This window comes from Martes martes (assembly GCF_963455335.1).
Source record: "Martes martes genome assembly, chromosome: 7".
In the NCBI taxonomy this organism is placed as follows: Eukaryota; Metazoa; Chordata; class Mammalia; order Carnivora; family Mustelidae; genus Martes; species Martes martes.
Window position 1 is genome coordinate 69518598 of NC_137894.1, and position 27593 is coordinate 69546190.

The 27593-nt window shown below is 44.0% G+C and overlaps 2 protein-coding genes across 3 annotated transcripts in view; one reads left to right on the forward strand and one right to left on the reverse strand.

Annotated features, from left to right (window-relative positions):
• Positions 1–4859, forward strand: part of SCG3 (secretogranin III) — a gene marked incomplete at both ends in the record, with an annotated part of 35528 nt that extends 30669 nt beyond the window's left edge. Inside the window, one exon of the mRNA XM_080807408.1 lies at positions 4741–4859. Within this exon, the coding sequence (XP_080663534.1) occupies positions 4741–4859 (119 nt within the window). The remainder of the gene's footprint in view (positions 1–4740) is intronic.
• A 3162-nt stretch (positions 4860–8021) lies between these two features.
• LYSMD2 (LysM domain containing 2) lies at positions 8022–25608 on the reverse strand. 2 transcript variants are annotated; one of them, XM_080808486.1, is made up of 3 exons: positions 24821–25608; positions 9935–10266; positions 8022–8630 (listed from the first exon to the last, which is right to left on the reverse strand). In XM_080808486.1, the coding sequence occupies exons 1-3, from the start codon at positions 25091–25093 to the stop codon at positions 8588–8590; spliced, it is 648 nt and encodes a 215-aa protein (XP_080664612.1). In that variant the 5' UTR covers positions 25094–25608; the 3' UTR covers positions 8022–8587. The 2 variants fall into 2 exon arrangements, with proteins under 2 accessions (XP_080664612.1, XP_080664613.1); XM_080808487.1 differs by lacking the exon at positions 24821–25608 and adding an exon at positions 24630–24784 and having other exon boundaries at positions 8079–8630.
• Between the last annotated feature and the right edge of the window lie 1985 nt (positions 25609–27593).

The window sequence follows — 27593 nt, forward strand, 5'->3', positions numbered from 1 at the left end:
TTAAAAATATTTTTACTTTTTTTAAAAGATTTTATTTTTTTATTTGACAGAGAGATGGAAATAGAGAGCACAAGCAGACAGAGCAGCAGGGAGAGGGAGAAGCAGGTTCTCCACTGAGCAGAGAGCCTGATGCGGGGGCTCATCCCAGGATTCTGGTATCATGACCCAAGCCAAAGGCAGATGCTTAACTGACTGAGCCACCCAGGTGCCCCTACTTACATTTTTTAGAGGGAGAGGAGGCAAAGGTGGGGCAGAAAGATGGATAGAGAATCCTAGGCAGGCTCCACACCCAGCGTGGAGCCCAGCGCAGAGCTCAATCCCATGACTCTTAAGATCATGACCTGAGCTGAAATCAAGAGTCAAATGCTTAACTGACTGAGTCCCCCAGGTGCCCCTCCTTCGAGTATCTTATTTTTTTTTAAGATTTTATTTATTATTTATTTGACAGAGAGAGATCACAAGCAGGCAGAGTGGCAAGCAGAGAGAGAGGAAGGGAAGCAGCCTCCCTGCTGAGCAAAGAGCCTGATTCAGGGCTCGATCCCAGGATGCTGGGATCATTCCTCTGAGTATGTTAAAGGCATTTATGACCGCATATTAGATGTACCCTGCAGTCATAAAAGCTGTCAAGTCATTTACTTAAAATAAAACACAGAATAAGACTATTCTGTTCTGAGTACCAGAGAAGTGAAAATGGAAGCTGCAGCCTCCCCCTGGCCTCCCCAGCCCCCCAGGGGGCTCCCAGCATCACTCAAGCTACAGATGGCCCTGCTCAGTGTTATCACAAACAGGTGGAGTGGTGCAAAGGTGGGGAGCCCATCTCTTTACAGGGAGCTATAGCACTGGGAGAAAGGTCCACAGGAAAGCCTTTGCTGGAAAGCTAAGGGATGAGAGTTGGAGGCAGAGGCAACACTGGGTGCCAAGACATAAAGAGACAAAAGAGTCATGTGTTCTGGGAACGGGAGCTAACTCAGTTTCCCTGGAACACTGGGTATCTGTGGGACGGTGGGTAGCAGCCAGATCAGGAAGGAGCTTGTGCACCCTGCAAAGGAGGTAAGATTCAGCCAGAAGAGCCTAAATTAGGGCTTCATTAGGTTAGGAGCTGATTGAAGAAATAGGACCCAGAGGACTGGGCAGAGATTGGAGAATCTGGAGCAGAAATGATGGGGCTTACACCGAGGCAAGGCAGCAGAAATAAAGGAGGGGGAAACTTGAGAGCAACGTGGAGAGAGAAGAGTCTACCACAAGTCCCAGGTATCTGACCAAGCAGTTGCCAAGTGATGCTTTTAAAATGAGATGAAGGACACCTGGATGGCTCAGTTGGTTAAGCCGCTGCCTTCGGCTCAGGTCATGATCCCAGGGCTCTGGGATTGAGTCCTGCATTGGGCTCCTTGCTTGGCAGGGAGCCTGCATTTCTCCCCGCCTCTGTCTGCCACTCTGCCTGCTGGTGTGCTCTCTCTCTCTCTCTCTCTCTCTCTCTCTGACAAATAAATAAATAAATAAAATCTTAAAAAAAAAAAAGTAAATAAAATGAGATGAGCGGTATTTTCAAACTTGAATGTGTATTCAGATCACCTGTGGAGCCCCTCAGGGTCTTAATGCCCAGGTTGCATCTCAGAACCACTAAATCAGACACTCAAGTGGAAGGACAGAGGCATCGATATTTTTAACGCCCTCTTCCATGATTCCACTGTGTGGACAAGTTTGGGAACCACTGAGATAGAGCACAATGGGAGAAAGAGATATTTCTTGTCCCTCTTTAGCTTGTGATTTTATTAAATTGAGTGAGATGGAAACAATTATCAGCTTTTTGCACATATTTCATTTTATTTGGTTCAGAATGGTGTGAATTTCCACTCTGTCAGTTCCATTCAAATTCACATGAACCATATTTCATCAAATCTGTCATTGATTGAAAAATGCACCATTGTTTCATATACCGCTAAGGAAGAAAAAATGTGCCATCAGTGACTGTGAAGACTTTAAAATAAAAAAATGTTGATCTAAGAATGAGTGTAATACAGTAAGTACCAAACACATTTTGAAACCGATGTCCATTTTATGGTCCAACAGTTTAGAATACTTAAAATTCTTTCTTTCACTGATTAACATGAATCAGACCCTGGTCATGACCCGCAACATCCTGCAATTTAATTTTCCACTTCCAGAAATGACCAACCTAATGAAGCATGGAACCCTAGTGCTTGCATCTCAAAGGACTGTGAGCAAATTGCAGAATGACAGTGTTGAATTCGAGGCTCCCCTCTGCCTCTAAGCAGTGAAGGCAACCTGCCTTACACCCTCCTGAAGGCAGAAGCAGAAAGTCTTTCTTCCATTGCCTTTGTATGTGCTCTGCTTGACCTAGCTCACCTCTTTAAGCCTGTGGGCATCTAGATCTGGGACCTTGGAGTGGCTGCAGCTGTGTAAGCAGCAAGTCCCTTTGCTCTAGTTCTGACCTTTCTTAACCTCTGTGGATGCCCTTTGCTGGGCAGGGGTCTGGGTGACCTGCGTCCCCTTCCCAAATCCAGGAAAGGGAGGTCCCTGGGATGTGATACTGAGGAGAAGGAAAAAACTTTTTGCACCCTTAAAGTCTGTACTTTTAAAAAAGTGAATCACAGCGCTTTTCTCTTTGGAGTGTTAACAACCTTAAAACCCTCTTAAGGTTAACAAGGTGGTTCCTGACTTGGGTGACCTAACAGGCAGACAGCAACCTTTCTTCTGCACCATGCTCGTTTTCCCAGGCACGCATGGCAGCTACATCTTAACGATACAGTTTTCCTTTGCATCCATTCAAATCACCTGGACCTCTTCACATCTGTGCTTGGGCTGCCTTTCGTCCCACTAAAGATGTCGACCCTGCAGCGAGCTCGGGAGAGCCATTATTAATCTGAACCGGCGATCATCAGGAGAGGCCTCTTTGTGCCCTCCGGGTCAGTCAGCAATCCGCTGGGGAGGTGTGCACAAAATGTATGTTCAGCTCCGTTCTGTTTTGTCCTGACAGCAAGGGAACGTGAAAAAGAACACCAACAACAGAAACCCCAAGCACTTGCTGAACTTGGGTTCTATACCTGTTCGTTACTTCACGTTCCCTACTTGAAGGCCGTAGATAGCCAAAGCAGGAACTGCAGACAGACTGGGGCTCAGAACCGGACTCCGCCATGACCTGAGCAAGTGACTTGCCTCCTTTGTCCTGTTTCTTCGTCTCTGATCTCTGAATGGGGTTACTAACGCTTACCTCTTGGAGTTCCGTGAGGAGCAAGACAGATGACAGTTGTGAAGTGCCCGGGGCTACAGTGGTCTCTTTAATCTTCATGGCCAAGCCCTAACAGGAACAAACACCTCTTTCCTGGAGGGAAAACAGGTTTTCTCTAAACCTCGGTTCGCTTGATATGATAAACACCTGGTGCTCACAGCAATGTTTTTTATAGTTTTCCTTTCACGGGAACTCTGAGCTTTTGTTCCCCACTCTCTCCCTTTTCTTCCCCTTTACAAACTGACAGAAGGCAAGGCTCTGTTCCAGGGGCTGCCATAGCCAGGTGGAACGGCACTGTCCTCAAGGAACACAGCCTCAGGCAACTTGAAATCTGGGTGGGGGTCTTCCCACGTATGCTGGGGTATAAGAAGACCCACACGTCCAGCCTTGAGACATGTGAGTCATGGATTTTGGTACCACCATAGGATGCACTGCATGTAGCCATTAAAAGAGTTTCTGAAGAATATTGATGCCCACTGAGTAAAGGGAAAGGAGCTCGTTAATAAGGTTGTATATATACCATGATCTCAATTCCGGGTTGAGATAGATATATTTGAAAAGCAAGAAAGTAAAATGAAAAACCATCTGTGGTTATTTATGACTGATAGAATTCAGGTGATTTAAATTTTATTTCCATGTTTCCGTATTTTCCATTTTTTAAACAATAAGCATCAAGGAGGATGTGGGTTTTCTTTAAGCCTTCAGAAAAATGCCACAGGCAGCCTCCTTACTTGGGAATCTTTGTTTTTGATGGGTGGTATTTTTTGTTTAAGTAGGACAGAAGACCCATAAAGAGGTTTCTCAAAAAAAAAGCTCATACATATAATTTTTTGTTTGTTTTGCTCCATGCATATAATTCAGATAATGTAAAAAATCATGGCAATTCTTAATTTGGGGGAAAAAAAAAGTGGGTTGTCCCATCAACACTGACTTAACCTGTATAACAATTGCGGAAAACCAAAACACCTGGTTCTGTTTGTAACTCTTACTACCTGTGTGAGCCTGAACAAGGTACTTAAGCTTTAGGATCTTGTTACCCCAATGTGATTCCTAGACTGACAGCATCGACATCTCCCTGGAGCTTATTTAACATGCAGACCCTGGAGTTCCACGTCAGACCAACTAATACAAACCTACAAGAGCACTGGGTGATTGGTATAAACATTAAGTTTGCAAAGCCCTGGTCTATGAGCCTGTTTCCTCCATGGTCAAATGAGGGTGGCACTCCCCACCTGAACACCTTGCAGGGGTGATGGACAGCAAATGAGATAATATCATACACACACACACACACACACACACACACACACATGGTTTTAAACTCTAAAGACTGAACAAATGCCAAGAGCTCTTATGTTTTCCAATGTGAAAGACAGGGATGGAATGGTAGTTGTGTTGTTGCATTAAAAGCTTCTTAGCTAATGGTAATCATTGTAATGGGAAGTCTCTTTCCTGATCATTGCTCACAATACGCTAACAATATTTTCCAGATTATGACCTTTCAAAGATGAGGGACTTCATCAACCAACAAGCTGATGCTTATGTGGAGAAAGGCATCCTTGATGAAGAAGAAGCCGATGCCATCAAGCGTATCTACAGCAGCCTGTAAAAGTAGCAGAAGATCCGGGAGTCTTTAGATTGTCCCAGTAAACGTAGCTTAAAACACTTCTAATTCTGTCATTAAAGTTATTTGACCCAAGGATTATTAGAAAGTGATGAAATTGCAGTAGTTAACCTTTTAGAAGTGGTTCAACATAGCTTTCTTGCCATAAAAACTGTCTGAAAAGTAAAGTTGTATGTAAGCTGTGATTTTGTATATAGAATCCTCATTTCCTTATAGATTTACATTTTATAATCAGAGATATGTGGCTTCGGAAAGCCTGTCATGGTCAGAACTTAAAATTGAAGCTTCTTCCCGCTGTGTCACACCCACAGGCACGCCCCCCAAAGAATTAGGGGGTTCTGTTTTCAAGGCATGCTGGGTACCAAAGCACCTCCTAGACTCTGTCTGTTACAAGATGTCATTTTCAGTTCCCTTCTGGGAGTTAAAATAAATTAACATTTCCTCCAAGCCTCTCTAACTTAAAGGATAACTCTGCTTTTTTGGCTGTTCCTGCGGGCTCTTTATCAGGCCCAGTGGTGCAAAAAGGAACCTGAAAGATAAGCATAGGGTTTGCTGGACTCATCAACAATTTCTCCCCACTCTTGACATGTCCAGACATCGACATTGTTTATTGATAAGGATAACTATGTGCTCTCCAAGAAGAAATATGAGGTCATAAACACTGCAGAAGCAAAGTAAACATGTCTGCCAGACCTGAGTTATCTAAACTGAATTTAATCCAGGCCAAGGTTTCTCAACAGAGAGCAAGAGGGCCAGGCAGTAGGACAGAAACAGAGAAAACAATCAGTCCCTTCTTCATGGACCAAAGCTTTTAAACGAGTTTTCCTGGAAGAAAAGGTTTAATGAACCTGGGGTCCCTGCAACTCCTCTTCCTCAGCTGCCATCACAAACACAGCTCTGGAAACAACACACAGTGGCCCAACATCCTCCTGAAATGGTTGGTAATGGGCAATGCTCCCAAGCCAGAGAATGCTTTGAAAATGCATTATTCAGCATAAAGTTATAACATTTTTCTATCTATTTCAGTTAGAAATGTTAAAAATAATATCATCTTTGTGTATTACCTGTCATGACTTCAAACAGCCTTCTGATACTTGTCTTGAATGCTCCTACTTGGTATCTACTTTTTGGTGAGGGCTGGGGAACTTACAGGGAAAAGTATTAAGAGGTTATTTTTCTCGGGGAGGAAACCACTGCTGCTCCTCCCCATCCTCTCTAGAGTTGTAAAAATAAACAAAACCAAAGCCTGACACCTACAAAAACTAAACTTGGTATGTTCTAGAGAAGTCATTACTCCCTGGTGAGCAGTAAGATGGAACTAGAAACACCTGTGCCCAAATTATCCTTGCCCAACTCAATGAGTCAGACCCTTTTAATGTCATCTTTGATAACATGACCGACCATTCACCCATGTCCTATAGTCCAAGTAGGCTGCTTGTACATCAAGACAAAAAAAGTCTAGCTGCAATTAAAGCATTTTATCCGTTCATTTTTCTATAATTTATCTAGGTATCTATGCAGTCTATTTTTAAATAAGACATTTATGTAGGGAGTTTATTGTAGTTTTCTGACACACAGACATTCATTAACTCTGAGCAGTAACCAAGACAAAAGAAAAGGGAGATCATTGGCCTTGTTTCAGAAATGAGGAAACTGGTTCACAAGGACACAGAGCATACTCAAAGTCAGATGAGCAGGAAGTGGTTAAAAGTGGGCCTCGAGGCCTCGAACCAGGTTTCTTGTGGCTCAGTCCGCTCCTCCAAGGCAGCACTAGAGTACTCTGGTCCAAGACAGTTCAACTGTGGCCTCAACAAATCCAGAGTTCTTAATTACTTGAAGGAGAGAAATGTGCTGGCCAGAAAGTGCTAAGAGTAGACCTTAGGAAACAAAGAAATACTCAGAAGAAGCTTTTTAAGATTGTGGTCTGAATTTTACATTTCTGCTTATATCTTTTGGACAGCATTTTTGGATTTATGTCTTTTGGATTACTCTCAAATTTCAGATCATGTCACGTTAAACAGCATGATAACTTTACATTTTTGAAAGTACCTGTGCCTCCGGAGGCCTAGACCTTGTCTTATGTGTTTTCCCTTCCTTTATTTTTCTGTTTTCTCCTCTTCCAACTAACCCCCCATAGGCAGTAGCAAAGCATGATCAAGAGATCACCCTATATCAAAGATGGTAACAGCATGAGAAAAAAAACCCCAACACATCAGGGAGTGTGTATGTTATGAACAAACAAGAAATTCGAGACAAGAGCAGATGACCAGTGTTTCCCATGCGTGCACCTGTTGGTCACCCTCAAGGGCTGGAAATGTGCAGTTCTGGTTCTGTAAGCTCTGCTCCATTGATGCCTAAAGGCACCTGTTTCCTGCTTAGTGGAAGACCTGGAGGAGCAGGACAAGGAAGAGAAAATGAGGGGAGAGTCCTGTTTGCCCCCACAGAAAGCAGATTCCTTTGGGGATGCAGGGGAGAGATAAATATAGGGAATTTTTGTGAAAGCGTAATGATTTCTTTTTTTTTATTATTTTTTAAAGATTTTTATTTATTTATTTGACAGAGAGAGAGAGAGCACAAGTAGACAGAGAGGCAAGCAGAGAGAGAGAGGAGGAAGCAGGCTCCCTGCTGAGCAGAGAGCCCGATGCGGAGCTCGATCCCAGGACCCTGAGATCATGACCTGAGCCGAAGGCAGAGGCTTAACCCACTGAGCCACCCAGGCGCCCGCTTAATGATTTCTTTAACCTGGTATTTGAATAAAAACTGAGACCAAAAAGAGTTTAACTCTAAGTAATATTTTGCTTAAGATTTATGGCTGTAACCTGTACATACGATAAAAGACAAATTATGTGAATAAAAACTTAATCCTCAATTCAAATGAACACAGTGACTATGAAACACTCTATAAAGTGACATAATGAAATCTAAACTAGAATTCACCAATGTGTCAAGAGCATGGCATTTTTAATTTCTCCTTCTCATTATATTCTATGTTTATACCATATCTCAAACAAATCAGGAAAAATATTATGAAAATGTAAAGGTTACTAACACCCATAATTGATTTGCTTTTACATTACTGAAACTTTTTCAAAATTCCAGTTATAATAATAAAAGCATTTATAATGGAGAAGCTGTCACCATTTCAAAAACAATTTAAAAATCAATTTTATTTTTCCATTTGTTGAAAAAAACCGAAGACTCAAATATGAAAACATAGTTTATTTTCTCATTCAGGCTTTTGTAGTTTATTTTTACAAAATAGCAGACAAAATTTGGTTCTTTATATTAATACAGAATATGTAATGCATATCGAAATATATAGCACTTAAGTTATAAACACATAGCAAAATCAGCATCACTTCAACAGCAACCATGTATGTCACATAATTAGGATTTCTCAGAAGATCAACATTGTTTTCAGCTTGAAGATGTATATAGTCTTTGATGCTTTATGTTAACTAGTATTTACAAAACTAGTCTAAAAACTACCATCACCTACAAAAGTGATGAGCTTTAGGATACAATTTTGCTTTCATGCCATAATAGGGACTTAGAATTATAGAAAGCCAGAGGGAAATAATCACGTCAGTGCAACTGCAGGAGGTGGACCTACTAAATTGTGATTTAACGATGTACGCTTTCGAATCTTCGGTTGTTGGTTTCCTTATGATCCAGCTATCTCTTAATCGAGGTTAGATGATCACCCCGATCATCTAACTGTGATAGAGGGAAGCTGCATAGGGGCTTTCTTCATCTCTGAAAAAAAAAATTCAGTATAAATCAGTGCTTAAAAATGATATTCAAAAAACTAATATACATACTTATTATATAAGTTAATATCCATTTGCCAAAGAAGGGCAAGAGTATATCAATTTATAATATTTTGCATGTCCTGGAAGTTATATGCGATACAAATACTCATTAGGATGGACCTTATTATCTGTATTTTATTGGCATCTCAGTTATTGGAATAAAGAAGGGTACTTGTAAAAAATACATTCTATTCTTATATATTTACATTTTTCTATTCCATTTAAATAAAACATTTTAAATTATAAAATGATTATATTCATATTTGTTTATATTTTTTATATTCCACCTTTTCCTCAAAAGGACTCGATGTGCCTACAACAAAAAAGCATACATACAATAAGATGAGTTAGATAGAAATAGAAAATCAGGACTAAGAAAAGGAGAACTGTATGAATATATTAACCATAAGAAATACTGTAGTAGTTGAACTGAACATCAGTTTTAGTTGTTAGCTTCCTGGAGCCAGGGTTAAAAAGGAAACACAATAGCTTGTGCCATTCTTAGATTCATAAAGGAAAAAGAAAACCAATTCTGTAGGAGAGAGAAAGATTTGCCCGAGTACCAAATTAAAGAACAAAGAAAACAGCTCACACGAAAAACACGCAGTAACAAAGAATGGACAATGTCTTTGACAAATTACATTAGGATCAGTATTTCACAAGGAGCTGCCCTTCCCAGGGCAGTCCTTCCTTTGATGGGATAAACTAGATGTTTCTGCTTGGCTGCTATCCAGAATTGCTTGCTGGACAGTTATGCTACTAAAGCAAAGAAGCAAACTTTTTATAATAAATAACAGGGACAAAAGCAAGTATACTGCAACAGATAACGCCCTATGCAGAATGTAGGAGCTCTTTTTACACTTCACATATTGAAAATAACTTTCTAGAATTAAAATAGTGTTTTTTTTTATTTTTTTTTAAGATTTCATTTATTTATTTGACAGAGAAAGAGACAGAGAGCACAAGCAGGTGAAGTGGCAGGCAGAGGGAGAGGGAGAAGCAGGCTCCCCACCGAGCAGGGAGCCTTATGTGGGACTCGATCCCACGACCCGGGATCATGAACTGAGCCAAAGGCAGACGCTTGACTGACTGAGCCACGCAGTTACCCCTGAATTATAGTTTTTAAAGCAAAAGGAAAAAAAGAAAGAAGAGCAAAGAGAGAAAACAAAACACAACAAAACTTAGCCAAGCAAGGATATAGTAAGAGTAATTTATTCAACCTCTGACATTTTACCAGCATATTTTTACCTGCTCTCTTCTTTCAGTTTCTTGGCTGCCTGTGTTGACAACTTAATCTGCAAGTCTAGTCTCTGCAGGAAATCTCTAGCAGACACTTCTTCAGGCTGTACAGGCTGACCACTGGATTCTTGAGGACTGGGAGGAGAAAGGTCTTCCCCAGCTGCTACGGGCTCTTCTTCATGAGAAAAACTGCTACCAACAGTTTCACTTTCTGGAGAATCTATTGAGTTAAGTCCATTAAACAACAAAGGCTTCTCTGATATAACTGGGATGTTCAAAGTTTTCTTCAGAAATATACAATCATTGGTAAACAGTTTATTTGCCCTTTTAATCTGTTCCATCTAAAATATAAAAAAGGAAACAGTTAGATATAAGTAAATCCATTAGTAGGGTTTATTACATAAACAGAACTAAAACTATCCAGGTTTAGAATATATGCAATGCTTTCTCTGGATTTGAGAGTCTTAATTTGGGTTTAGTCACTTCCCTGGGTACTCCTGGTTATTTCAAGAGTAGTCAGGAAATTGTTTCCCACTTTAAAAGAGGAAAGACTCATTTTCCCCCCCACTATAATACTCTCCCTACGAGGCAGCTTTTACCAAGCAGCCTTAAATCCCTGAAGTTAAAGAATGTGGAACTTTCAGATCATCTAATAATTTCTATTCGTGTCTTAACACTTCTGTTATTTGATTATTTTTAAAAAAACTAGTACTGTTCTTTTACTTACGGAGTGCTTCTGGGGTCTCTGGAATTGTGTCTGGTAAATATAACGGAAACAGGAGCTGGTACAGGGATAAATACAAGCATTTGCAAGAATGGTGTGGACTGGGGCTGCAGGCATTAAGAAAGGCCTTACAGAGAAGGTGGGGTTCTGATTTTGATTCTTTTGACTTTAGACGGGCCTTGAAGAACAGGTAGAAGTGGTGCAGGTAAGGAAAGGAGGTGGAGAGTGCATTACAAACACTGTGTCCTATTTCCACCCAAGGAGCAGGCATTTGAAGATCCACTTTACAAATAAAAGGAAAAAAGTCAGAGAGACTACGGACCATGGAATGATCATACATGGCAGACGAAGAAGCTAGAATTTAATAGTTACCACCCCCCCACCCCACCTCCCCCACCCCCTGCCAAACTCTTTCCTAGCCTGCGGATGCCTCCCGCAGACCTCAGCAATGGGGATGGGAGGCGGGGGTGGGAAGGGAGAAATGGAATCTACACAGGGTCTCAGGTAACCTCCACAACAGTTCTGCCATCCAGACACTGTCATCTCCTTTTTGCAAATGAAGCAATGGAGACTCCAGAGGGGTGAGTGGCATGCCCAAGTCCACAGCGCTGCGAGTCCGCTGCAGAACCTGGGGCCTGCCGACCTCCAGGCCTCCAGCCGGATACTGTCCTGCACTGGGCTCCGCAGGGCCCCGCACCCGCTCAGTCTCTGCACAGCTCGGTCCGGTGAGGCAGGGAACCAAGACGGTTTGGAAAGATTGCTGAGCTGAGTGCGCAGGCTTGGGAACCTGACAGACCTGGTTTCAAACCCCAGCTCCACCAACACCAACCACCTCCACGTCAAATAGGCGTCGCCCACCCTTCACAGGGGTGTGTACACACACTCGCATAGAGGAGACGGAGAGGTAGGTAGGTAAGCAGGCAGACAGACACAGAGACAGACAGGATGTCTACGAGAGAAAAACTACTGAGCAGAGCCCCCGGCAGCAGATGATACTACTCTCTATTTTCCAGTGAAGAAGTTAAGGCACACAACAGATGACTGATTTGACCAAGTGCCTAAGGCTCTTGAAATGTGTGAACTGGAGGGGCGCCTGGGGGCCTCAGTTGGTTAAGAGTCTTTCAGCTCAAGTTGGGATCTCAGGGTCCTAGAATCGAGTGCCGCGGTGGGCACCCAACTCAGCGGAAAACCCGCTTCTCCTTGGCTCTCGGACCTTCTCCCCTCATGCTCCTGTGCACACTCCCTCTCTCTCTCTCAAATAAATAAAATCTAAAAAAATAAAAAATAAATGTGTGATCTGGGATTTCTTTTTTTTTTTTTAACATTTTATTTATTTATTTATTTGACAGACAGAGATCACAAGTAGGCAGAGAGGCAGACAGAGAGAGGGGGAAGCAGGCTCCCCGCTGAGCAGAGAGCCCGATGCGGGGCTCAATCCCAGGACCCTGGGATCATGAACCGAGCCGAAGGCAGAGGCTTTAACCCATTGAGTCACCCAGGCTCCCCATGAGCTAGGATTTCTGTCTGACTCTGAAGTCCCTACAATAGCAGGATAAAAGTGCATGACTAATGGGACCAAATTATGGGATACTTTAATGCCAAATTGTGAGTGAAAAAATCAGATTCTACATCAAAGAGCCTGAAAAACAACAGTCGATCACTAAATGAACCCTGTATCTCCTGATTTCTTACTACAAGCTGAATCTACACAAATGGTACACATAAAGCTTTTTTTTTTCTTTTAAAGATACTACATTAAAGTATCTTTTGTGTGGAGTGGGGTAGTCTTTTGTGTTCTAGCTTCTGATTAAAGGAGAGAAGGTAAGGGTGAAGAAGAAAGGCATGAATAGGCAAGAGTGCATTCAGGAGACAAAATTAAAATCTGAAAATCCTAAGTATCTCTGGTCTGGTCAGGCTTTTATTTAAGAGATGTAAATAACTTGAATACCTTAGCATAACAGGTTCAGGTGTATTCTACTCGGCCTTTAATACCCTTTTTTTTTTTTTTAAACCAGCTAGCATCTACCTCCTCCATCTTAGTATGTGGGCTTCCAATGGCACTGAACAACTCCCCCCCACCCCCCACTCCAGGGGGAGCATATGACTCATTCTTGCCCTTCGGAGTGTCACAATGTCCTGGCTTTCATGATCAGTCACAGTCCCACAATTCAAAGACAGAGGCAGACTTTTGCTGGGTCTGGGGCGGGGGGGGGGGGGGGTTGCGGAAGGGGGAAGATCCTGTATTTTTTCTGCTGGAAAGAGCTGCCATCCTTCCACCTCACGGAACCTGAGGCCATCTGGAAGGAGAGCAATCAGTCCTCTGAAGCAAAGCCTAATGCCAGAATTCCCTAGGGCCTTTCAGTTCCATGACCCAATAAACACCACTTTTTGTTTGTTTTTTGTTTTTTGCTTAAGCTAATTTGAGTTAGGTCTTCTGTCACTTGTAAGCCAAAGAACCTTCCTTGATACAGTGCCCTTCGAAATGCTTACTGGCAAGGGCCTATAATCTTCTGACAATAATGATGGGGGACAGAAACTGACAGGAACACCAGATCTGAATGCTGAGGCGGGGCTGAGAATACCAAGCATAAACTGTGAATTCCTTCAGGACAAGCACTTTTATTTCTATATCTTCCCTGGGGGTAACAAAGACCTGGTACACAGTAAGTGCTTAGGATAGAAGGATGGAAAGATGGATGGATGAATTAATTAAAACAGATCAGAGGAGGGACACCTGAGTGGCTCAGTCATTAGGCATCTGTCTTCGGCTCAGGTCATGATCCCAGGGTCCTGGGATCAAGCCCTGTATTGGGCTCCCTCCCTCTCCCATTCCCCCTGCTTGTGTTCCCTCTCTCGTTGTGTCTCTCTCTGTCAAATTAATAAAATCTTAAAAAAAAAACAAAACAAAACAGGTCAGAGGAATAGGTATAAAGTTGGTTAAGTGTCTGCCTTGGGCTCAGATCATGATCCCAAGGTCCTAGGATCAAGCCCCATGTCAGGCTCCCTGTTCAGCGGGGAGTGTGATCTCCTCTGCCTCTTCCCCTGGCTTGTGCTCTCACTCTCTCCCTAATAAATAAGTAAATAAATATTTAAAAAAAAAAAAAAAAGGTGAACTCAGGGAAGTAACCAGAAAGGGACCATGAGTCATCAGTTGTGTTAGTGACTCTCGTTTTCAATCCATCCCCCCACCCAATCCATGCCCAGCTCTTCTTGAGCCTGTTCTGAACCCGGGAAGCTGACCTCTTAAAAACTGCTTTACCTAAGCCCCCTTGTCCTTGGAATTCCAGTGGGTGTTCCAAAGGAAGTCATCAGCAGAAAGATACAGCACCATGACTCCAGGGGCTGCACTCTTCTATAGCAGAGTTGCTGCCAGGTAGCCATTCCCTCGTCCAAGGCTCCAGCCCTCCTCGTTTGGGGTACACCATGTCTTCTTCTTGCCCTTCAAGCCTTGGGGTAATGTCTTCCTGCTGTTGCTAGTCTCAGGTGCTTCACCATCCCTTGTTGGTTCCCTCAACCCTGCTCATACTTCTGTAAATGTTCCTTCAGGAAGTTCTCTTTGGCCACACCCCCCATGCCCACTATCTGTTTCCTGTCAGAACCCTGACCCATACATCTATCATTCAAAACAAGACAGCCCACCACAGCTAGGTGAAGGGCCAATGACAGGGACCACAAGACAAGGCAACTGAGTCAACAGCTGGGTGTGGTCAAGGAGCACAGGTAATGAAGGGCAGGATTCCCTAATTCTTGTGATCGGCCCATTGTTTCACCCATAGAACTGCCTCTTTAGCCTATGAGCTTCCTGAAGTCAGAGACTATGCCGTCTCCATCTCGGTATCATCAGCAAGCATTTAAGGTGTACATTCACCCTATAGACTAGATGGGATATCCAGACATAGCATCAACGTGGGGAACAACCTAAGGACTGGTAGATCTGAGTTTGAAGATGAAATGAACCTAATACAAGGTAGTTTGAAACAGGGGCTCCAGGGCCATACTTTCTGGGTTCAAATCCTGGCTTTGCCACTTTCTAATCATTCACTATTCTGTTTTATTTCCTATAATAGTACCTTCCACACAATATGATCATTATCAGGGTTACATGAATTAACTCATGTATTTAGGATAATAGGATAATGCATAGCCCCCAGGAAACCCTCCAAAACGATAATGATAATACTGCTATCTTGGTATTAAATTTGCTTAAAAGTGAGAAAATAACAAGTAAGGGCAGATTCTAACATGTATTTAGCAAATGAGAAGGAAGGAGGTAGGAATTTCTCACAATAAAAAATATTTCTCCTAAAAACTAAGAAAATATTAAAAAAATTTCATGAAACCAAGCCCAGATAATTAGCCTCATATGTTGTCACTGTCCTGAGGTGTGTGAGCTCTATATTGTTTCCCCCCCGCCCCAAAGGTGATAATTTTGATCTTAACTTATTCTCCTTTACAAGTGGTGGCTTGAACCTACAGAACAGGCTGCAAACTTTGGACTTGTAGTAAAGTTAAGGAATAAATCAGTCATGCAAAAAAGCCTGGTGCCGGGGTGGGGGTGGGGGAGCAGCATTCCAGTGAGAAAGAGCAGATGCAAGACCCCAGCACAGGAAAAAAAAAAACAAAAAACAGTGTGGCTGAAGTATAGGGAGTAATGAACAAAACTCTAGACCACACAAGGCCTTGGATGCCAAGGTAAAAAAAAAAAAAAAAAAAAAAAAAAAAAAAGATTTTATTTTATTTATTTATTTTTTAGGATTTTATTTATTTATTTTAGAAAGCTGTGTGGGGAGGAGAGAGAGAGAGAAAGAGAGGTGGACGCATGAGGGTGGGGAGGGGCAGAGGGAGAGAGAATCCAAAGCAGACTTCCTGCTGAGCTCAGAGCATGACTCTGGGCACAATCCCAGGACCCCAAGATTATGACCTGAGCTGAAATCAAGAGTCAGACATCCAACCATCCAAGCCACCCAGGAGTCCCCAAAATTGGTTTTTATCTCAAATGTGATGAGAAGCCACTGGAGGGTGAAGAAAGGGAGCAACGCAATCTGATTACAGTTACAGATCATTCCGGCAGCTTTGTGGAAAATGGATTAGCAAGAAAGAGGCACTAGTGGAAACAGGAAGCCTAGTCATGGAGAAAACCTCACCAGCACAGATAAGAGACGAGATAATCCCAAACAGTGAAATGATGTTTTAGGAAAGTTTTACACTTTTATCTGAACATAGATGGGTCTAATGCTCTGGGAATGCCACCTCACATAAAGCTAAGAAAAGTCATGATCCAACCCAAGGGAAAAGCTGGAAAACTCTGTAACTTCCCCACCTGCCCTCTGTTCAACACTTCCTGATATCCAATTTTTATTTTATTAATTATTTATTTACACAAGGATAGAAGTAGTTCAGATGCTGTCCTGTGAAAGTTGGAAATTCCTCTGAACTTTTGTCTCCTAGATTTAGAACTAGAAACCTGGTGTTGAAAGATCCTGTTAAAAGTTAAATTTTTGGGGAGCACCTGGGTGGCTCAGTGGGTTAAAGCCTCTGCCTTCGGCTCAGGTCATGATCTCAGGGTCCTGGGATCGAGCCCCGCGTCGGGCTCTCTGCTCAGCAGGGAGCCTGCTTCCTCCTCTCTCTCTGCCTGCCTCTCTGCCTACTTGTGATCTCCATCTGTCAAATAAATAAATAAAATCCTTAAAAAAAAAAAAAGTTAAAATTTTTCAGGTTAACTGGGTGACTTAGTAGGTTAAGCATATGATTCTTGGTTTCGGCTCAGGTCATGATCTCAGGGTCGTGAGATTGAGCCCTGTGTGGGGCTCTATGCTGGGTGCTGTGGAGCCTGCTTAGGATTCTCTCTCTCCTTCTCCCTCCACCCCTCCCCCTTTCTCTCTCTCTCTCTCTCTCTCTCACAGGAAAAAAAAAGTTAAAATTTTTCAATACAAGGAGGCGGTGTCTAGCAGAGTTCTTCCGTAAATGAATGAGCTTCCTGGAGAAATAAAGAGGCGCCCTCACTAAATTTCATCCAGTGCACACACACACACACACACACACACTTGTCAGGAGCTACAGAAATAACTTAAACACTGAGGCTCCAGAACGACTCTTAACCCTGGAAGTCCACCATTCCCGAGGCTCGGGGATTACGTGAATGGTCAATGTCCCAGTGTGTTCTAATTCTAGCACGCTTAACTGCCATTGTTACAGAAGGCCATCAAGTTTTGTTGTTAAAAACACACATAGAATAACTACAGCTGCTTCAAGTTTTGGATATGACAAGGATTTGATTTGTTACAGGCTTTGAAAATTGCAGTTTTCTGGCACAGTCCCAATGCAGAGCTGGGTTGTGTTAGGAACACATAAAGCAGGGAACAGTACATTAGAACTCTTAGAAGACATTATGATCCCTTTCCTCCATCCTCCCCAATATATACTCGTTCCTCCACTCTATTGCTAGAGTTATCCTTCTGTTTAAAAATATATATATATTTTTTATTTATTTATTTGACAGAGGGAGAGAGAGCAGGAGAGCACAAGCAGGGGGAGCAGAAGACAGAGGGAGAGAGAGAAACAGGCTCCCCTCTGAGCAGGAAGCCCGACAGGGGGCTTGGGCCCAGGACCCAGGGATCAAGACCTGAGCCAACAGCACTCGCTTAACCAACTGAGCCACCCAGGTACTCCTATAGTTATCCTTCTAAAACAACATTGGATCATACCAGGCCTTGGGTGAATGGTGGAGAATGGATTACTTTTGGGGAAACTGAAACCCAAAACCAAAACAGAACCCAACTCCTTGTGCCTTTTAAAAAAATTATTATTCAGTTTATCCAAACAAAAAAAAAGTTCACCTATTTTGCCCACCCCTCTGTCCAACATTTCCTAACACCTAATTAATGTTGAGAATAGAAAGTATGACCTTTTTAGAGTGACACAGAACTACCCTCTATTTCTTATGGACAGACAAGTAGGAGGTAGGTATAGCAACTGAACTGCTTTCATTTCAAAAGTCTCTCTCTGGGGTGCCTGGGTGGCTCAGTGGGTTAAAGCCTCTGCCTTCGGCTCAGTTCATGATCCCAGGGTCCTGGGATGGAGCCCCGAATCGGGCTCTCTGCTCATCGGGGAGCCTGCTTCCTCCTCTCTCTCTCTCTGCCTGCCTCTCTGCCTACTTGTGATCTCTGTCAAACAAATAAATAAAATCTTAAAAAAAAAAATGTCTCTCAATCAGGATTGAATAGCATGATTCAGTCAAATTGATTGGTCTCCAAGAAACAGATTACAGAATAATTAAGAGCTAACAAAATGGCCACAAGATCAACCATCGTGACATTAGGTAGGACGAGCGCCACTGATAAGTTAAAAACAACTTCTTCACAATGATTCCCCCGTAAATACATTTTGTGAAGGTGAACTGAGTCTGGAGGGAACTCACAAAACTTCCCCCTATAAAAGTATCTCAACAGCAGCTGCTGGGCACTGCCAGGGACCTTCCACAAAGGCTACTCTGTTCAGGTTCATCCAGCCACTAGCCTAACAGTGAAAACAGCGTTCAGAATTTGTTTCTACCTCTCCATTCCTTAAGAAAGACAAACCTTTCCAACAACATTTCAGGATTACATAATAACTAACACTTACTCAGCACTGTGTGGCTTACAGAATATATTCATACATACATACAACTTTAATTTGATTATTATTTTACAGAAAACTAAAGACTTACATATGAAAGGACTCTCTCAAGGTCCTTTTCCAGTAAGTGCTAGATTCACCAATCGCGCCACTGTCTTACTCTCACTCTTAAGTCCTAGGTGTTGGTGACAATCGGATTCCTTCACTGCCACCTGCTAATAGGAAAAAGGATTTACTTTTTTCCCACGCTATCTCAGAAGAAATACAAGATTCCATTTATATGAAATGCCTAGAAAAGGCAAATCTATAAGATTAGAATGTATATTTGGGGGCTGTCTGGGGCTAGAGAAGGAAACAGAAGTAAGGTCAGTGGCACAGGGATCTTTTTAGAGTGATGGCACTGTTCTAAAACTGGATTGTGGTGATGGTTGCACAACTCTGTAAACTCACTAAAAGTCCTTGAATTGTACACTTAGAATGGGCGAATTTTGTGGTATGTGAATTATGTCAGTGAGACTGTTTTTTGTTGGTTTTTTTAAAAGATTTTATTTATTTATTTGAGAGAGAGAGAGAGCATGGGGGGGGTGAGAAGCAGACTCCCTGCTGAGCAGGGATTTCAACGTGGGGCTCCATCCTAGGACCCTGAGACCATAACCTGAGTGGAAGGCAGAGGCTTAACTGACTGAGCCACCCAGATGCCCCTCAATGAAACTGTTTTGTTAGGTTTTTTTTTTAAGATTTTATTTATTTATTTGACAGAGACCACAAGTAGGCAGAGGTAGGCAGAGAGAGAGGGGGAAGCAGGCTCCCTGCTGAGCAGAGAGCCCGATGCGGGGCTTGATCCCAGGACCCTGAGATCATGACCTGAGCCGAAGGCAGAGGCTTAACCCACTGAACCACCACCCAGGCACCCCGAAATTGTTTTATAAAAAAGAAAACATGAGGATTCTTGGGATTCTCCCTCTGTCCCTCCCCACTAAAAATAAAATACAATAATAAAAAAGAATACATGAGAATCTATTAAATCCCAAGCTACTAAAGGCCATTTTACCATACTTCTCATTACATGTTGCACTATTAATTTATGGTTCTCTTGCCTTTGATCAGCAAGGATCAACAATTTCTATCAGCAGCAGGGCCTAAAGTTATGAACACAAAAGATGTACATATAATTACATTTCTAATTCACAACCTTGTCCCTAAAATGACAATCATTTCACCTTGTCTCAGCAAGGTGACTTCTGTTCAGGGAAGTGTGATGAAGCAACTAGGTTTGGAAGAAAGTGAGAAGACTCTGGGAATAAAACCGGACAGTAAGTAATTGAGGGCATTGGAAGCAATGTGGCCTCTCGAGAGGGGAGAGGATAGGCAAGCTGCCAGGAGGAAGCAAAGAGAAATGAAAAAGTTAATGCAAATAATAGGTCTCCTCACTGCCTCCTGCTCACTTTTGTTTGTATACTGTTCTCTAGATGTTTTTCCAGGGTTTCCAAACAAAAAGTTCACAGTGGCTGCCTGGAGCCATGAGCGTCCTCCCAAAGTTTGCATCCAACTGAGAGGAGCTAGGATCACCACAAACATCACAGCTAAATCTAGAACACTGGGTTAGGGCAAGGACCTTAAATCTCAGGAGAGACAGGCACAGCCAGGGAAATTCCAGCCCAAGCAAATTCAAGTCTGAGATCTACATCATATTTAGTAGTTTCCCAACTTAGCCCAAATAGTTTCAGTTTCCCAGACCACTTCCTCAAATGCCTCTTTGGTAGAGATGCTTAAAAGCAAACCTGTGTTTAATTCAATGTCAAGATTCCCTGCCAGTAGAAGGGGAGAAAACCAGCACCAATCTTGCTGTAGGCTTGAGAGCCAGCCTCAAATCACACTTCGCAAATCCAGTCACTCAACTCCTACTTGGGCTCTGTCTTTCAGGGTCTGCTCAACTCCAGGGCCCAGCGATTTCACTCCAGACAGGCCTGTGGATTAGGTCCATACATATGTGGAGGGCCTGCATGTGCCAGACTCGGGCTAGGCACAGAATGTACAGAGATGAGTCAGACAAGCAACCTGGCTTCTCGAGTAGCTACAGGCTAGTGGAAATCAGCAGTAGACTACACTCACTATGAATAACAGGAGAAAAGCATGTATCATCCTGTAATCCCAGCATGTAGCACAAGGACTCAAACCAGGCTCAGTAAAGCCAAGTAAAAAAAATAATAATAAATGCTAGTTATTAATAACTAAAATGACTTTAAAAGGGATGTGGGAAAGGTCCTTTAGATATTTTCTAAGGCACTGGCCAAACAACTTCGGTCCATCAGGCGTCAGGCCTGGCCAGGCTCTCCAACATCTGCATTCTTCTTTCCTATAGAGAAGCCTTCTGGATGCCTGGGCCCATCTCTACAGCAGAAATACTCAAGTGAAATAGTAAACAAATAAGCAGAAAATATATAGTATATATATAGTATCAACAAATCATCTAGAATCCAACCCCTTCCCACCACTTTCTTTTCCACTGCTTTCGTTCAGACTGCCATCCTCTCACCTGCATTATTACAAAGCCTTTATCCTATCTGGTCTCCCTGCCTTGGCACTCCCTGGGCTACAGCCTGTTCTCAAAGCAGCAGCCAGAGTGATCCTCTTAATGCACAAATCAGATCATGTCATTCTTCTGTTCAAATTCCTCCACTTTCCAACTCACTCAGAGAAAGAGCCAAAGTTCTTATAATGGCCCTCAAAGCCCTAAGTGATCTGGTCCAAATACACCCTATGGCATTGTAAACACCAGGTACATTATCCCTGGAACTTGCCAATTATGCTCCCACCTCAGGGCCTTTGCATCACTTGCTATTTCTCCTGCCTGGAATGTTCTTCATAGATATCTGCGTACCCCCCACCCCCTTGCCTCCTTCTCAGTGAGGTCTTTGTGGTCACACCATTTTAAATTATAGCCACCTCCACTAGCCCTCCTTCTCTCCTTTCCCTGCTTAATTTTCTTTCATTTTGCTTATCAATACCTGACCTATAACATATTTTGTTTGTTTACTTGCTGTCTCCACTAAGATACAAGCTCCATGAGGTCATGGATTTCTATTTATTCACTAATGTATCACCAAAAAGATAGAAGCTGGGGAAAAAAGGAAAATAAGATGAATAATAAATACTGTTGGGAAGACAAGGCAGGGAAGGGGAATGGGGGTATGGAGGAGGGCTGTAATTTGACAGAGAGTAGTCAGGAAGGCCTCATGGAGGAGACATGCAAGCAAGAACTTGAAGGCAGTGAGGGAGCAAGTCACAGAGCCAAGATCAGCTACATAATTTGCAGGGCCCAGTGAAAAGTGCAAATGTGGGGCCCTTGTTCAGAAAGTATTAAAAATTTCAAGATGGCGGGGCACCTGGCTGGCTCAGTCAGTTAAGTATCCGCCTTTGGCTCAGGTCATGATCTCTGGGTCCTTGGGACTGAGCCCTGCATCGGTCTCCCTACTCAGCAGGGAGTCTGCTTCTGCTTCTCCCTCTCCCTCTCCCCTCCACTCATGTTTTCTCTCTCTCTCTCTTTCTCTCTCTCTCTCTCCCTCCCTCCGTCTCTCAAATGAAGAAATAAAATCTTTAAATGATTCTTTTTTCAAGATGGCAATAGTAGAGCATGACACCAAGTACAGGGCTCTTCTAAGCCTGGGGCCCTGTGTGACTGCACAGGTCATACACCCACGAAGTGAACCTTCCATGCAGCTCTCAGGGAAAGAACATTCCATACAGATGGAACAGAAGTGCCAAGTTCCCAGCATGGACAGTGTTTTGGGAACAAGAAACAGGCCACGCTTGTAAGACATGAAGATTCCTGGGCTTCTTTTCTGGATATTCTGGTTCAGTAGGCTCAAGGTCAGTTAGGATTCCCCAGTGCATCTCCTAGCCAGGCAAGCTGGAGGAACACATCTACCCCCACATCTTGGGATTGTACCCTGCTGCTAGCCAGTGAGCACCACTTCAGATAACCAGTTTCCAATCTGTTCCCCTGGAAACCCAGGGTGGACAACTAGAACTCCACCTTCATGCCTTGTCAGTCTTTGTTCTGGAAACATCCGTATACCTAAAATAGTACTGGCTCCTACCAGTCTCTCCATGCTAAGGGACTGGAGTCCTGCCTGGACTCCCAGCTGGGGGGCTGGAGAGCTGTCATCAGCAGACAGGCTTCCCCGAGAGTTCCCGCTCCTCTAAGTAAAACAGCAGAGCCATGCTTGGCTCCTGCCAGACATGGGAGGTTAAAGTCAAATGTTTGCCTGGACTGATTCTTAATTTCCAGGTGCACTGCCTTGGGTCTTTAAACTTCTAACATATCACTGACTCCTTTAAACAATAATTTAAATATGCTTATGACCTCTGCAGTCAATATTAGAAACTTAACTAATTCAACTTCTTTCTGTTCGATCAGAGAAAGAAAAAAACTTCTCTCCTTTTTTAGGTCCCATGTAAAATCTCAATTTACAATGAGTAAATCTAATTAATAATTGCCTACATTATTAAAGCACTAATGTCACTTCACCATTACAGTAACAATTATCACTTCCACTGGTTGTACATAATCAGTGGAAGAGTCTCTAAAAATTTCATCAACTATAGTTCAGGGCCTAAACTAAATGATATACATGTAATAAACCAGTGGTTCTCAATGAAGAGTGAGTTTCTTCCTGGGGAACATTTGGCAATCTCTCGATGGGGGGTGGGGGTCCTACTGGCATCTAACAGGCAGAGGTCAGAGATGCTATTAAACATCCTACAATGCACAGCACAACTCCCACAACAAAGAATTATAGGGCCCATAATATCAATAGTGCTGCAGTTGAGACTGTGGCCATACATTATAGTTCCTAATTCGTTATACTTGAGCTTAACATCGTAAAATCAAGTCTTTTTGAAAGTACTGAAAAATCTAGTTTACACCTTAACCATAAAGGGTGATAAGGTTATGAGTAACAGGACCTACAGTGAGCAAAAACATAGATTAGAAAGCATCTGATCAAAGGTAGAGAGCAGCTCTGAGCAGATGTTTAGGAGCTCTAAGCCACTCAGGTGCAGCCAAGTAGGGCACTGGCCTGGAGAGACTGCTGTGGGTGAGGACCAAGGAAATAACACTTCTCTAGAGATCATGGGTTCCTGGTACAGTTACCCTGGCCCAGTAGGTATGACATACAGAAACCATACAGAAGAGACCCTCCTTTTTCAATAACCAAGATGCTAAGAGAGCTCTTGATAAGACTAGGATAGAAACAAGGGTGGAAATCTGAAGTAGTATCTAGATAAAAGCAAATGCTTTATCACTGTGCTAACTCAAGCTGCTCTCAATGAAAAAACATACTCAGATAATATCCTTACCTCTTACCCCTCTTCCCATCTGTAAAAAAATTAATTACACCTACCTCCAAGGCTCATTAGGAAAACCAAATTGAATAAAAACAAGATGGAACAGGACAAATGTAATGCCTGGCACACAGCAGGCATTCAGCAGAAGGTAGTTACTGATATGCCCCAACTCTGCTTTCCTCTGGCCCTCACCCAAACCAGGCCTTATTGATGTACATAACAATGGCAGTTCTATGTTCACATTTAGAAACTCCCAGGCAGATGGAAAGGGACTATCCATAGCGTGGTAATACCAGTATATGCCTGCACAGCAAGATCCCTGGTCTCAAAATGTTTAAATGATAAGACCTGCCAGGTAAATATACAGTACCAACTTGAAGGTGCAAAATAAATTAGTCTCTGTCATTCTGTGAAGGGCCAGAAAGAGTTTCACTTAAGAGAAAGATACAGATAAGATCGCCTTTCTTCCCATCAGTGTCTAAGGTGTTTCAGGAAAGAACATTGAAAACTGATACAGAACTCAAATGCAAAAAGGCCATCACATGGCTCAGAGTTAATTATAAGTAATTTTAATGAGACAATATGCTCCCTCAGGTTTCCATGTTCTTCCCAGAGGTGTAATGCAATATACCTAGGACACACACACTTATAAATTTATAATAAACACAGCTCTCCAGCTCACCTAGACCCCAGTTCTGGGCTGCTGCTTGGCGACAGGTGTCACATTCACAGTTGCCCGTGAGCCCAGGGGTGTAATTTCACTTCTAAATAAAGCAGCATCATCGATAAAACCAGAACCATCCTGCGGAAACAACTGTACCACCCCTGACTCATCGCCGCGCTTGTTTACAGACAAAACAAAATTCTCTGCCCGAGTCCACACCTCAGCTCGGCTCTGAGTAAACATGCTCTACAGCAGTGTGATCTGGACTGAAACTCGGGTGAACATGGCTCCCTGGTCGGCTCTGGCCTGCCTCGCCGAGTCCGGGCAGGACGCCGGGAACTCGATGCACCTACCTGGGGAGAGAGCCTGGGCGGCCTGCCCTTCTGGCCGCAGAACCATCTTCGGCGACCGCGGCGGCGGCCCTCAGTGCGCTTTGGGTTAGCGCCAGGGGCCGCAGAGCCGCCCGCGCGACCCCCGGGCCCCCGGCCCCGCCCCGAGCCCCCGCCCGAACCCCCGCCCCGCCGCCGCGGCGCGCCCTGCTCACCGTGACTCCGTACTTGAGCGCGATGCCCTGCAGCGTATCGCCGGCGCGGACCCGGTGCTCCACATGGCGCTCGATGACGCCGGCGCCCAGCGGCGCCCGCACGCTGGCCGTGCTGCCGTACGAGCGGGTCTTGGTGCGGGCCAGACTCAGCGACAGCTCGGCCTCCTCGGACTCTGAGCCGGAGCGCGAGCGCGGCGGCGGCGAGGGGGCCGAGGGCCGGGGCGCCCGGGGGCCGCCTTCCCGCAGGGACAGCGCGGGCGACGAATCCGCCATGGGTCCCGCGGAGGCCGCCAGGTCGCGAAGCTCGCCAAGGGGGCGGCGCCTTGTGCGCCGCCGCCTCTTCTTCCTCCTCAGAGGGGCTGCGGCGGGCCGTTTCGCGGGGGCGGCGGGCTGGAGGCCGCGACGGGGAGCTGCGGGCCGGGCATGGCGGGCGCCCCCCTCCTGCGCGTCCCGCCTTCCCCGGGCTCACCTGCAAGCGGAAGAGCGAGATGAGATCCCGCAGCCGCGGGGCCGAGCGCCGCGGCTCCACCCTGCTCGCCGGTGCGGGGCAGGCCCTGCGGTGCGGGCAAGCGGGGTGCGCTACCGCCCGCGGCCGCGGGGGCTAAGGGGGGCCCACCCTCAGGCGTCCTCGGCGCAGCGGAACCCTGCGGCACGCCGGCAGATGCTAGTGAGAGCCCTGCCCCCACCACGGAGAAACACCAGAGCTTCGCTCTGCTTCCTATATCGATTCCCCAGCAGGCGCCCGCTTTCTCAGACCTCCAAGCTCTCCCACGAAGGGTACTTCCCTCCCCCCACCCGACCACCCTGATGACCTCAAAGTCCACGTCACAGAAAACATTAAGGCCATTAAGCACACAGTTTCTCCAGGCCCATCTCAACAGCCAGGAGGGTCCGGCCTTTCAACATTACAGCAGGAGGGATAGGCCTTTGAACATTACACCAGGTGGGTCACCTCCAACCAACCCTCCAGCTCTTTGGATTTCACTCCTCACTGCACACCCGTGCCAAACTCAGTCCTGAGCTGCCTGGAACGAGTGACCGGTTAGGGTCAATTCTCCGGGCTCACTAGCTACATCCCATTCTCGTGGCTCACTAAAATTTACTATCTGCACCCATCCTTTTTTCTTACCCTTTTCCTTTTTAAGACGCTGAAATCATGACTCCACAAAGTATTATAATTAAATCCACGGTTGACCTCATCTGTATTCTTCATCTGAACACTCCCTCCTCAGCATGCTGGCTTCTGACAGTATTCTCCACAGAGTGGGTATGCATTTACTAGAGGCTGCCGCCACGATTTCTGTTGTACTCTGGACAGCTCTAAGACAGGAGGTACCCAATATGAAAGTCAGGAGACTGGAAGTTTAATTCATTGGCTGAAGTTTCTCTGTGTCGCTGAGCTGGACAGAGGCAAAGGCACTAGAGCTTGGAGACACCACAAAGGATGGTAGAGGAGCAAGTGGTCCTCACATCACCCTCCCACTCAAAAATTCTTCAATGGCTCCGTGTGGACAGCAGCATTAACACAACTCACACTGGCACCCAAAGTATTCTTTCTATTTTTATTATCCATGCGCTGGTCATATCCCATCTACAACTTCTCCTGTATGCATCCCGCCAGACAGAGCCAGTTGAACCTGCCCCTCTTGCCTACCTTCCTGTGTGCATATGCTATACACCCCCACCTATAATGCTACTCTTCTATATCCTGTCTGTATTTTTTTTTTTTAATTTAAGGACCATCCCAAATGATACATCCTCCAAGAAATCTTTCCTGACTCTTGCCATGTGTCTCCCTCCCTTAGCCACCCAATCGCTATTGTTTCTCCACTGAACCCCAAGGCAGTTGGTATCTCTTGTTTAGCACTTGTGTTTTGTATCATGTACTTATTGCCTCTACATGTTCTCCAGTGAGGTGTAACTAGATCTTACTCATCTTTTTAGCACCAGCAGTGCTTAGCCCAGAGCCTTCAATAAAGCATCAAAAGTAGTTGAATGAAGGTGTGGTAAAAAGATCCCAAAAGCTAAATTGGATTATTTAGCAAGATTGTGCCATACATGAACTCTTGAGTGGTATCCATTGTGCCCATCCCAGGAATTATAAGAGAGGAAGAATGCCCGAGTTTCAATATATTATAAGATCAGGAAATACTTCAAGAAAAAGAAATTGTCCTCAAAGAATTCACAACCTAGTATTGAGAGCGCATATACCATGTCTTCCAGTGAGGAAAAGTTTACAAGAACCGGAAGTTTTTATTTGAAGAGTAATGAACTGGGTTATGAGAGGTGTGATTTGGTGCTCTTTGGGAAAAGTTCAATGATCAGTTAATTGGGGAAACACTAACAAGCTATATTTCCCTTTTGGAGGTTCACAATGCACATTAGAATACTAAAGATTCTAGAAGGCCTGTAGTAAAGTAAGCTATTAGGTGTGGCTTAACACTGTATTTGCCAAACTCATTTGACCACAGAACCCCTCTTTTTCAGAATTTTAGCAGTTTGGGTAGTGCTAAATTAAAGGGGTGAAAGACAAGCCTATATAAGAAACCAGGAAGATGACTTGAGAAATCAGAGAATACCAAAAGATAGAAGAGTTGGTACCTAAAATAAGGGGCAGAAAATGAGCCAGTTGGAAAAGGGCTAGGTGACGATCACTTAATTACATTATAAAATGACCAAGGCCTCTATAAAAATGAAAAAAAAAAAAAGTACCACCAAAAATACAGAGAGATTCAAAAGCCATCCCATCCCCCTCTCATAAGGATAAGTTTCT

What these genes read in the sequence shown, in the direction of transcription:
- LYSMD2 (XM_080808486.1), bottom strand. Translation starts at nt 25,093, where the DNA reads ATGGCGGATTCGTCGCCCGCGCTGTCCCTGCGGGAAGGCGGCCCCCGG. An exon ending in CGCTCAAGTACGGAGTCACG is followed by an intron (nt 10,267 to 24,820) that starts GTGAGCAGGGCG and finishes TTTATATTTTAG; the next exon opens with ATGGAACAGATTAAAAGGGC. An exon ending in AAACTGAAAGAAGAGAGCAG is followed by an intron (nt 8,631 to 9,934) that starts GTAAAAATATGC and finishes TTTTTTTTTCAG; the next exon opens with AGATGAAGAAAGCCCCTATG.